The 12,736-nt window shown below is 41.4% G+C and overlaps 1 protein-coding gene across 1 annotated transcript; it reads right to left on the bottom strand.

Annotated features, from left to right (window-relative positions):
* Positions 1-993: 993 nt before the first annotated feature.
* Positions 994-12,533, bottom strand: PSMG1 (proteasome assembly chaperone 1). The gene is made up of 7 exons (XM_004429610.3): positions 12,372-12,533; positions 10,950-11,056; positions 9,825-9,976; positions 7,231-7,293; positions 4,107-4,305; positions 3,099-3,235; positions 994-1,209 (listed from the first exon to the last, which is right to left on the bottom strand). Exons 1-7 carry the CDS (start codon positions 12,503-12,505, stop codon positions 1,135-1,137), a joined length of 867 nt encoding a protein of 288 aa, XP_004429667.1. The 5' UTR covers positions 12,506-12,533; the 3' UTR covers positions 994-1,134.
* Positions 12,534-12,736: the final 203 nt, after the last annotated feature.

Raw genomic sequence — 12,736 nt, 5'->3', positions numbered from 1 at the left:
GTCATCTGCCCAGTCACCCGGCCTGTAAGCGTTGACCTGAGATTTGAGTACAGCCTGTTTGTTTCCAAGATCGCTCTTCCTTCGTTCCACACTAACCCTCCAGATGGGATCAGACCCCAACCTCACCTCAGGGCTCTGCAAACACATTTCTGAATGGATGCATACATTTTTGCAACAAGGAAAATGCTTCCGCTTCCATCATCAGGGCACGTTCACAGGCGCCACGCAGAAGACTTCCAGCACTTGGTCACTCAGAGGAAACCAAGCTAACTCAAGACGGAGTTGGCAAACAGAGCGTCTCCCCACCCCACTCCTAACCACAACCAAGAATGATAAACTCAATCTAGAAGATATACATGGGTAAGTTGTCTAAATCTACACTATATAAATGACTAAATAACTAAAAAGGAAGAAAAAGAAGGAAGAGATAAGAAGCATTTCTCAACTCCACCATTTTAAAGTTTATTTTCATTAATGCAGTTTAATTTGTGGTTCTGTGAAGTCGTGTGGCTACCTGGAGTTCATGATTCAAGTCACATTCCAATGATAACATTCTTTCACAGTAGAGCTGGTGAAAGCAATACAGTTAACTTTGCAAAATAGCCCAGAAAAGTCTGAAGGAAGAGGCTGTCAGATATTACTGAACAGCAATGAAATAAAAAATTTCTTTTTCTTTCATTTTGAGCAAATATATAACTTTGTTACCTTATCAATTTTTATCCACACAACAAACTGAAAGATCATAAAGCAGAAACTTCCCACATTTTAAGAATCACCAACAGATCATCAACTTTCAGATATTATATAGAATTTTTATATCAAAATAAACATACTTTGCCATATTAATAAAACCTGTTATCTGTAGCTTTTTAAAAATTTAACTATATTACCTTAAAATATTCAAACAAAATAATACTCCCACCTAGTGGATAAAGAAAAACATCTGGCTTATTTCAGTTGTTAACAATACCACCATAAAAAAGGAACTAAAAATACAATGAATTAAAGTAAGTTTATTCTCTTTTTAACACCCAGAAAATACCCCCTGAAAAAAAAAGGAACCTACAAAACAGTGCACATTGCTCCCCCTAAAGGAATGGATGGGTAATACACTTTACAAAACAATCTCTGGAATCATGTGTAAATGTTACTCTGAATCTCATTTGTTGTCATCAATTTCTTCAGTATCTCTGTGCTCTGGGGAATATTCTGGAAGGAGAGAAAAAAGTTAACACAGTGAGAGTGAGAACTCAGTGAGAAGCAACCTCCACATCCCAGTCCCTACACTCTCAAAACATGAAGGAGAACGGCGCCACATGGAACAGGCCCTGCCACCTCTTCTTTCAGCAGGCAAAACATTTATGCACGTCACCCCCCTTGCCCAAAACGCTCTGAGGTACCTCACGGCCTCCGAAGACAGTCTGAAGCCTTTAGACGGACATAACACTCTAGTTTGGCCTCTCTCTCCCACATGAGCTCACTTCCCTCTGCACCCCAATACCACACACACCACCATTCTCCTCAAATGCACCTGAACTTGCCCACTTCTGTGCTAACGCTGCTTCTCTCTGCACATTTCTAGCCACGAGGATTCATCCATCTTTCAAACCCAGCTGAAGTGCCCCTTTCCCTGTGGAGCCTTTCCCCAGATTAACCTCGCCCCCTCGGCTGGGACACAACTGTGCTCTTCTCCGATGGCCTGGCATGACAATCACTCATACCACCTGCAGGCTGCGGCACTAACATGGCTCCAGAGGGCTCCACGCAGCAGGCACTCAACAGAATTCCGTTTCATTGACCAAATACCACTTTTACATGGACAGCAACTATAAACTAACTCAGGACGACTATAGTATACAATCACTAAAAAGACAGCACCTCTCAAACAGCCACTTCACCCTCCCACAAATCACTGTTTAAAGCAAGAAATGAAAAAGTTAAAAAAATGTATTTAAAATTGCCGCTTCAAAGAACATTCTTAAAAGCTGGAAGTTGACGAACTCAATCTGACATACGACTTACAATTCTCAGGACAAGTCCCAGTGTTCCTGGAGCGCCTGTGCACTCAACGCCATGCTACCCCTGTGAACAGAGCCCGGCCCCGTTCTCAATGAAGTGGGACGAGCCAACCAGTCAACTGCAGAAGCAAACAGAACTACCCGTATATACTTGGAAAGAGATGCTAAATATAAAATAATTCAATTTGTCAGAAAGATTATCTGTGACTCTAGCTAATCTGAAAAGACATACCTGAATTACACTAAATTAGAGTTTTACAGTTTTACTCTTATTAATTCAACAAATGGTTGAGGATCTTCTACATGCCAGGTACGTGATGAACTGGGGATACCAAAATGGAAAAACGTGGTCCGTCTCCATGGAGCTGACAATCTAGCAAGCAAACTAATTTGTGAGACTTGTGAAACGAGCTAACTCCAACAGAACTTATCGGAAAAGTCGTCTTAACACTAATGGCCATTCTACAATAAAACAGGGCTGCGGAATAATGTTGTTAGAACCTCTTCCCTTTAAGGAAGAAGTTCTCAAACCGGGAGTCCTGGACCTTCAGCAAATCTCTAAGGAAAGGAGTGGAGTTCCTAAACACCTGAAGGCAGAGGCAGGACGTTGTATGTACATGTTCCCACATGCACTTTTCTGGGGAAAGAGCCCATAGATACACAGAAAGCAGGGAACAGGTTCATCCCATCTTCACATATCCAGTTTCATGTAAAATTAAGTGAATAAATGTTATGATAATATGACCCATACTGTGCTCAAAAATGCCTTCCCAAAAATTACAACTTTCCATATTAATCAGTTACAGAAACTTCTTGAACAGGAAAGCCATCTTTCTACAGAGACATCCAGGATTTAAATGCATTACATTGATCTATCATGAATAAAACATTCCTCAAGTTACAGAAGTATATCTAGAAAGAAGGGTGACAATCAAATTCAAACTGCCAGACTAGGAGGCTTCATTTTGAGAAAAAGGATCTCTCAGTGTTGCTTGGTTTTAAATTGCTACCACACATTTACGTTTGTTATTAAGTTCATTATTATAACTCAGCTAGGAAGTCAATGAGTTAAAACCTTACCTTAACCAAACCTTTCAGGCTTCTGGAAGAAAGTAGAGGCTTAAAAGCTTCCACTGTAATTAGGTCTAATTTCATCACATCAGTATAACACAAGTACAGAACTGCAGGGATTTTCCATACTTGACAGTAACTCATAACTATGAATACACAAGAAAAAATTTAAGTTTTCTATTATATGCTTTTTAAATTAAACATGCCTAAATAATAAAGGTTGCTTTTAAAAACAGTTGCCTCTGCTGCCTCTTTTAATCAGAGCATTTACTGCCATTTTGAACCATTTATAATGCATATTTTCTTTCAAAGCGAATTTATTTTCCTAAGTAATCTCTTGTTTTTGCAAATATTATGTTTATTTTGCATTTCCTAAACCTACTGCCAAGACACATCTTAAGCAGCTACAAGATTAAAATTTTCCTGAATATAATAAATTAAATGTAAATAATAAATATATAATGCATAATGTAAAATATTTAGCCACTTATTCTAGTAAACAACATTTAAAGGAAAAAACCCTTTTATTTATTAAAAAAATAACAATTAATTATATAACATATTAACTACCACATGTAAATGACAATCTGATTTTGATACGATGCTAGAGTATAATTAGTAACGAGAATAAAAAATAAAACATTAAGGCAACTACCAAGATTCAATATCTGAAACTTCTATTCTGATTTAATAAAAACATACTTTACCAACCTTTCATACACCAACAATTTACATCTAACACTGGCTTGAACGATGAGTTCAAAGACCAAAAAACGAGCAACTCTGAAGCACAGCAGTGAAGAACCTGAGCTGCTCTCACATAACTGTTTCTGGAGAACTTTAAAACACAAACCAAATATCATGTACTAGCAACTATAGATACCGAGGATTAACAGCAGTACATTGGTATCAATCATCATTAACTAACTACCTCAAAAAGATCTCTAATAGTTGAGTAATAACTATCAATAAAGCACTAACAAGATATAATGTAAATGCTATGAATTTTAATACCACCTGCTGCGGGAAGATCATGTACGATATTCGGTTGTTCTAGCAGTGAACAGCATGGAGGCTCTTTGAAATTCTGTGTTTTTAGGGCTTTCAGGAAAGGAGAATGAAGGCTGCTAGTAGATTCTGAAGTTTTATAGTCAGTAACATGTCGACATGTGAGAATAGTTACTTGCATATTCTTCCTTGGACAAGAGCCAAAAACCTAACACAAAATTGATTTCCAATTAAAATATATATATCGTTTTGTTACGGAATAGAAACATTCCTCTAGTTTTTATCTAACACCATTCACAGTAATATTATGCCTTGCAGGGATGGAATTGTCCACAGAAAAAGAGAACATATGCTTTGCTGTCCCGTCACCTGGATCTGATCTTGGTTCTGTCCCTTTCTAGTTGGGTGACCTTCTCTAAGTCAGGAACTAAGCACAGCACTACCTACCCAAGAGAGCTGAGATCTGGAGTAAACAACATCAGGAACAAAGCTGGCCAGGGCAGCCATTATAACAGCCAGGAACGTCATCCACAGTAAATGAGTCGCTCAGCTATGATCACCTGCCAGTAGTCACGTTCACTCCCTCTCCCACCTGCCAATGATGCCTGCAAATGATTTGTTTGTTTCTAAAAGCGCTTCTCACGAGCTGTGTTCAGACCAGTGTTGTATCAGTGAATGAAAGTAATTCCTATTCTGTAATGCATGTAGTGAAGTGTTTAAGAACACCTGTTATAAAGAAGTTTCTAAGAACCACTTGCAAGCAGTACTGAGAACAGTGTTGTACTAATGAATGGAAGTGACACTCATTCTTTAGTGGATATAGTGATTAAGATCTCTTCTACTACAGATATTTCTTTTTTTTTTTTTTTTTAAAGATTTTATTTATTCAGTTTTTTCCCCCCAAAGCCCCAGTAGATAGTTGTATGTCATAGTTTCACATCCTTCTAGTTGCTGTACGTGGGACTCGGCCTCACGTTGGACGAAGAAGCGGTGCCTCGGGGCGCCCCCGGGATCCGAACCCGGGCCGCCAGCATCAGAGCGCGCGCACTTAACCGCTAAGCCACGGAGCCGGCCCTACTACAGATATTTCTAAGAACACTACTTGCAAGCTACATTCAGACTAGTGTTGTATCAGCAAATGGAAGTGATCCCCTTTCTCTAATGCGTGTACTGATGTGTTCAAGAACACTTTAACAAAGATGTTTCTTTTTTTTTTTTGTGAGGAAGATCAGCCCTGAGCTAACATCCATGCTAATCCTCCTCTTTTTGCTGAGGAAGACCGGCTCTGAGCTAACATCCACTGCCAATCCTCCTCCTTTTTTTTCCCCAAAGCCCCAGTAGATAGTTGTATGTCATAGTTGCACATCCTTCTAGTTGCTGTATGTGGGACGTGGCCTCAGCATGGCCGGAGAAGCAGTGCGTCGGTGCACGCCCGGGATCCGAACCTGGGCCGCCAGTAGCAGAGCGCGCGCACCCAACCGCCAAGCCACGGGGCCGGCCCAACAAAGATGTTTCTAAGAATGCTACTTGCAAGCTACATTCATAATAGTATCATATCAGTGCAAATGATTCTTAAATTCACTTTTAAGTTACTTTGATTGTAGGCAAGTCTCAATCACTCTAGACCTCAATGTCCTCCTAAGTTTGTATTTCATGGATTTCCAAGGACCCTTCCAGCTTTTAAAACCTATGGTGATGTAAACAAAGAAAGCAGATATTTTTTAAAGAAAAAAGAGCAGATTTTAGGTCACTGCACACTGTTTGAAAACGTTATGAAGATAATGACTACTTCAAATAATAATAGAATTGAAGATTTTATATTATGTGCCATAAATGATTTCTAAAACTAATTTCATTATATCACAGCTTTGTAAATGAACACAAAAAGGTTAACATCATATACATTTGTTAGCAGGTACATCCCACTTAAGAGATATAACATTACTCACAAGGCCTAACATCATCCTCCCTATAATACTTGTAAGTCTGAATCCACAACACTTGACAGCTCTGTTAGATTGTGTGTGATCATCAGGAGTATGCGGCTGACAGGAACCAAACAGCAGAGGGACCCAAAGACCGTTCCCAGGGAAAAAGTACTGATTAAAAATTTTGTTTTGGAAATGCATAACTATACATTTTTTCAAGTCTGGAAGAGAAAATTTGTTCCATAGTACAAAAATAATAAAATATTTTTGACATAACAGTCATCCTACATAAATTAAAAATACAAATACAAATGAGATCTGATGAAAGCTATGGACTCTCTCCCTAGAAAAATACACATAGGTATGCAACATAAAATCATGTATACAATTATCAGAAGGTTCACAGACATTCTTAAACAACTGCTCATTTAATAAAATGCATTTAATAACTTTTAATAAATGTTCCTAAGTACACCAAGCTGGTTTAAAACGGATGCACACCAAATTTATTTCTAATGAATTTAAGTCTAACAGCTATATAAAAATATACTGAGGTTTAAGCTGAAATGTTGCTAAGATGTATATAAAAGGCCTACTTCATTTAAAAATAATAACACAACTGCCAAAATCATGATTATTCTCTACAATTTCTAGTTAAGTTAAATTCTTCACTGAAAAATTTGTTTTACTCGGCACACATTATATACACAATTTTCCCACAAAATGAGGCCTTAATTGATTCATCCTAATGCTAAGAAAATGGATGTAGTATTCTGGAGTCTGGAGTGGTGGCAGCTGAGAACCCAATGCCTGACTCCAATGCACCCTTGCTCCTGCCTCCCATCCCCACGCATTTCCAGCCTGCATTGTTGGCACGGCTATTTCTCACCCTCAGCTCTGACCCTGTTCTCTTCCACGCAGTTAGCTTATTTTTCTTTCAAAAAAAAATAAGGTGAATGGGAAGAATCCAACTATGTTTCATACTTCTACGACCTACAAACTTTAGCACACTGCTGATTACATTTGCTAAATGAGTTCTGTTTTTCTTTATTCTCTATAACAAATTCCTACAATATTTTTAAGAAAAAACGAATACTTCCCCCACTTCAATATTTGACTACATAGGTTTAAGTGTAAAGATACTGACCCCTTAAAAAGTGGCAACTCGTGGTCTAACCTGTGTCTGGTCCTCATGTCTCTCTTACCTTTTCCAGCCATTGATACTGCTGATCCTCAGCAACGTAGCAACTGCACTGACAGAGGAAAACCTGAAAATCACATTCCAAGTTTGCTGTTAGGTCAAATAAATTTTATATACACCCCAAATTGTCACCATATACATTCACGTGGATCCTAATATAACACTTAGATAACACTTGAGTTCCTGAATTTGCTATTGGCTTATTTATTTTCTTTAAAATTTAAAATTTAAGGGGGCCAGCCTGGTGGCACAGCAGTTAAGTTCGCGCACTCTGCTTCAGTGGCCCAGGGTTCACAGGTTCAGATCCTGGACACAGACCGATGTACCGCTTGTCAAGCCATGCTGTGGCGGTGTCCCATATAAAGTAGAGGAAGATGGGCATGGCTGTTTTAGCCCAGGGCCAATCTTCCTCAGCAAAACGAGGAGGATTGGCATCGGATGTTAGGTCAGGGCTAATCTTCCACATAAAAAAAAAATTGTTTTAAGAATCAAGCTACTATTGGTGGTAAATATCAGAAAAAAGTGCACACTGACAGAGCAACCAGGAGAGCTGGCATGTGCAATACTGAGGTCTACTCCCAGTCAAGACTACCACGACCCCCTTTATAAAACAGGGATGACACCAGTCCTGCTGCCCTTCTGGGGGTCACACAGCGTGAAGACCAACTGAAAATACATACTCTGTAAAAGGTAAGCATTATGTAAACACCGGGTGCTATCAAGAGTAACCGACAGCAGCCTGACAGCATCTCAGCCTACTGATATCGTAAAACATGCTGATGCCTGTGAAGACGGTATCGTTTTAGAAACCAAATTCCATATGCTCAAAGTGAAATAATTTGCAATGCCACAATGCCATAGAAAGATGCGATTCCTAATTATTAATGCTTATGGAATGATATTATCCATAGAAATCAACAAGGTCTTCTATTAAAATATTGCCAGAGGGGGCCGGCCCCATGGCTGAGCGGTTAAAGTTCCGCACACTCCACTTCAGTAGCCCAGGTTCGTGGGTTTGGATCACGGGTGCAGACCTACCCCTCAGCCATGCTGTGGAGGCATTCCACATACAAAGTAGAGGAAGACTGGCACGGATGTTAGCTCAGGACGAGCCTTCCTCAAGCAAAAAAAAAAAAAGAGGAAGATTGTCAGGGGATGTTAGCTCGGGGCAAATCTTCCTCACCAAAAAAAAAAAAAAAATATTGCCAGAAATGCTAACACTTACTTACACAAAGGACGCACAGGAGGGAAAAAAGGGGCCCAAGGATAGGGGAGAAAAAGACTAGATAAATAAATAGCTACACGTGTAGGTTCTGAATAATCAAGAAATATCTAACCAATAAATAGTACAACTAGATGCAATAACAGAAACTTCTACTTGACCTTCACAATCTATTCTAAAGTGAAACCTTTCCCCTAAGGATTAGATAAAGAACATGCTTACTTTCCTTATTATTAATTTCCTATAAATACTGGATATTTATAAAAATCCTCAGGTAAACTTAAGTAACTTTGGATTACATGTTATAGAAACAAACTGTAAGTATTACAAAACCAAATTTTACAATTTTCAAGACTAACACTTGGTCCTTGCCTTTTGAAACAAGCAACACTGTAATATGGAATTACTGACTTCTTCCATCGTTTGAACCCCTCCCCCGGTCTCTGCTCAGGTGGTCAGCAGTTGTGGAATGGTCATCTCTCAGAGAGGCAGAAAGGGAGACACACATCACCTGCTTGGCCACCTCACCTGACTGACTTCTCTCCCAAATTGCTCAGTACACTGTGTTCTCTGAATGGACCCAAGATTACGATTAGGACGAACCCAATCCAATGAAATCACTCAGCATCAGCTACTGAATGTCTTTTATGACTTAAAAAATCAGGACAGGGCCGGCCTGGTGGCATAGTGTTAAGTTCTCGCGCTCCGCTTCGGCAGCCAGGAGTCATCGGTTTGGATCCTGGGTGTGGACCTTCACACCGCTTATCAGGCCATACTGTGGCAGGCGTCCCACATATACAGCAGAGGAAGATGGGCACGGATGTTAGCCCAGGGCCAATCTTCCTCAGCAAAGAGGAGGATTGGGAACAGATGTTAGCTCAGGGCTGATCTTCCTCACCAAAAAAAAAAAATCAGGACATATCAGGTTAGGACGAAAGCTCACTGTCAACAGACCTGTATTTAGAATGCATACAGCTTCCTACTTGTTCAACAAACATTGACTGAGCTTCTAGCATGTACCAGGCATCGGCTAAAGACGGGGCATACAGCAACAAAGGAGAACTCCCTCTTTCACGGAGTGAACACATTTTTGCACATTTAGAGTTGCCAGCTAAAATAATTTGTTGAATGAAGGCACGGTTTAAATATCTAATGTTTATGGTTTGTTTCTAACAAAGTTACTTCAGAATTTCCTAAGAACTTTACCAAGACACCGTATATGCCACATTAACATGTACATAAACAAAAAAGCGGTGCCTGCAAGCAGAATTCCCCAGCCCCAAAACAGATGTTAAGGAACGTGGAATTCAGATGACCACTATGTAAATCATGCCTAAATAACTACTTCTTAAACATACAAGTTAAGACCCACATACCGAGGGATTCGATTTTAGATGATAAAACACACAAAAAGCCTCTGTGGGAGACAGATGTGTAGTGTCCGTTGTTCTACACCATTCATTCCAGAGTTTAGCACAACCAACTTCTTCCCAGACTCCTGAATTCATAACAAATGATGACAAAAATGCTGTAAAAAACAATTCACATAAGTTAGTGTTTGGTTTTGCAAGTTGCAATTTCTATTCAATAAAAAATAAGTTCAAGTTACTCTAGAATTTTAGAGCTGAAAGAGCCATTCAAGACCATCGACCTTAGACCACTATGTTGCAGAAAAGGAAACTAAAGCCCTCAAGAAGTTAAAGGCCACACCCTGAGGACAGACAGTACTGGAGCCAAGAATTGAGAAGACAGGTTTACTGACAGACTTTACCATACTCTCACAGCATAACACGCTTCTGAAAAAAACTTTAGGCCAGTAGAACTTTATTATTTATTTACCAAGTAGTTATTTACCAAGTACTTTCTATGTTCTACGAGACGCAGGGGTACCTTAGAGGGCAAGGGATCTTAACTAGAATTCCCGAATGCTCTCCTCAGAGCCTGTGAACCGCCTAAAATTATATAGGTCTGGGGGTGTATTTGCACGTGTACATTGTTCTAGCTGAACTCTACACTGTTCTAACTAGAACCTATCAAATGGATTCATATACATAAAGATCTTAGAACTTAAGTGCTCAAAAATGTTAGCAATTATTATTATTTTAGAGTTCTCATTAGGTTCTCAAAAGGAGTCTGTTACCTCAAAAACATTTAAAGACCACAGCTACATGGGGGGCGTGTACACATGCCACCTCTGCCCCTCCAAGTCCGGTCAAAACAGGCCCAGGAGCCTAAGTAAATCTGGATACCCCAACACACTAGAAACAGTTCCTCGAGTTTGTAAGTTCCTTAAGCCAAGAACATGTTCTTTAAATCTTACTTTTTAAGTTTATCAAAAAGACAGTGCCACAGGGGCAAGGAGAGATTTTTACTCAAAGTTACTCTGCTATGACTTTTTCTTAAAAAGCAAGACATCTGAAATCTTGTATCACGGAAAGAAATAAGTAACTTCAGATTTTGTTCTTTCAACAAAAGGTCTAGCCATCAGCATTTCCACTTACCTACTGCATTATTTCCTATAGCAATTATAAACTTGGAGCAAGGATATTTTTCTAGCAGAGAAACTTCCAAAGATGTTTTTGTTTGTCTTCGAAGGAGCCGCACCTCCCTAACACAAGAAACAAAAGATGAAACTAAAGCAACTTAAACATAATTGGTACCATATTACAATAAAAAGGACAATATGATTCTGTAACAAGTAAAATGCAAACTATAATTTTATAAAGAACATAATGATAATGCTAAGGAAACAATAGACTCAGGCAATGATAACTAACAGATAAAACCACTGGATGCAAAGCTCACGGAGAACTCTACAGCAGAGATCAGGCTGTTAGCGTCCCTAAAGGCGGGACAATTGCGCATAGTGCGCAACAAGAAACAGCAAGCATCACCTTCAAAGCATTCTTGCCCAGCAAAATATTGAACCTGAATCTGACCAAGCCTCTAGAAGGAACTTCCATTCACAGGAACTGCGGGTGATGGACACACATCACATGACACCAGGAGGAAACAGTCAGACAAATCCAGAGTGTGGGACATCCTGCAGGACAACCGGTCTCTTCGCAGGGGTGAAAAGGAGGGGAGGCTGCTCTAAACGACAGGAAGCTCAAGAGACAAGACGTCTAAATGTAACGCGAGGGACCGTGTTAGGATTCTGATTTACACAAACCCACCGCAAAACGTCACATTTCACACAAATCTGATAAATCTGATCATGGACAAATTCAGATAAATCTGATCATGGACTGGCTATTTGACAGTATCAAAAAATTATTAATTTTGTTAGGAGTGAGAATAGCATATGTAAGAAAACGCCTATATCATCTGAGATGCATTCAGGAAAATGTAGAGGTGCGAGGCCACGGTGACTGGGACTCACTCAGGGGTGGTGGGAGATAAAACAATTGTGGCAAAATCTTCATAACTGTTGAGTTTACATGATTGGGTGGGGGTGACGCGTCAGTTTACTATTTTCTCCAATTTTTGTGTGTCTGGAAATAATACTCTTCATAAAAGACATATCCATCTGCTACTGACACATAACGCTAACTGAAGTGCGGGGCGGAGAATAAAACGTTTTAAGCGCGTTGTCTCATGTCCCTGAACCAAATACCCGACAGGTGCGGGGCACGAGGACAGCACTGCAGCCCTGGAGGCCACATGTCCGCAGAAACCACCTCGACCACCGCTGAAGGAAGCCGTGGAGGCAGTTCCTCCAAAGAATATACCTGAACCCATTTCACCGACACCGCAGCAGGCCACCGCGAGCCCCCGCCGAGGCCCGCGGCGGAGCGGGGCCGCGCACGAGGACCAGCGCCGGGGCCCCGCGCACCCGCCCCGCTCCTCCGCTCGGGGGCCCGCGGACCCCCCGCCGCCGCAGGCCCGAGCGCGCCGCCGGCTCCCCGCGCCCAGGACCTTACCTCTTCCCCGCCAGCTGCCGCCGGACCTCCCTGTCCTCCGGCGTCTCCCTCCTCTCCTCCTCTTCCTCCTCCTCGTCCTCCGTCCCGGCTCGGCACGGCGCCTTCACCACCTCCCCGAAGAAGGTGGCTGCCATGGTCTCCCCCCGCGGCCTAACTGCGGCGCCACAGGACGGCGCATGCGCCCCCGCGCAGAGCAGCGCACCGCAGCGCACCGCCACGCCCCCGCGCAGGCGCACGTGGGCACCGCCTCCGCGCCCCTGAGCATCCCTGCACACCCCTCGCCCTCACGCCCCGCCCCTGAGCACGGCCACGCTCCAGCACCGCCTCTGCGCACGCGCCCCGGGCCCCTGCGGCCGCGCGAACCC

This window comes from Ceratotherium simum, chromosome 27 (assembly GCF_057802395.1).
Source record: "Ceratotherium simum simum isolate JZ-2026a chromosome 27, ASM5780239v1, whole genome shotgun sequence".
Classification (NCBI taxonomy): Eukaryota; Metazoa; Chordata; class Mammalia; order Perissodactyla; family Rhinocerotidae; genus Ceratotherium; species Ceratotherium simum.
This window is presented reverse-complemented; position numbering and strand designations above follow the sequence as displayed.

What these genes read in the sequence shown, in the direction of transcription:
- PSMG1 (XM_004429610.3), bottom strand. Translation starts at nt 12,505, where the DNA reads ATGGCAGCCACCTTCTTCGGGGAGGTGGTGAAGGCGCCGTGCCGAGCC. An exon ending in ATCTAAAATCGAATCCCTCG is followed by an intron (nt 7,294 to 9,824) that starts GTATGTGGGTCT and finishes TGTGATTTTCAG; the next exon opens with GTTTTCCTCTGTCAGTGCAG. An exon ending in AGTATCAATGGCTGGAAAAG is followed by an intron (nt 4,306 to 7,230) that starts GTAAGAGAGACA and finishes ATTTTGTGTTAG; the next exon opens with GTTTTTGGCTCTTGTCCAAG.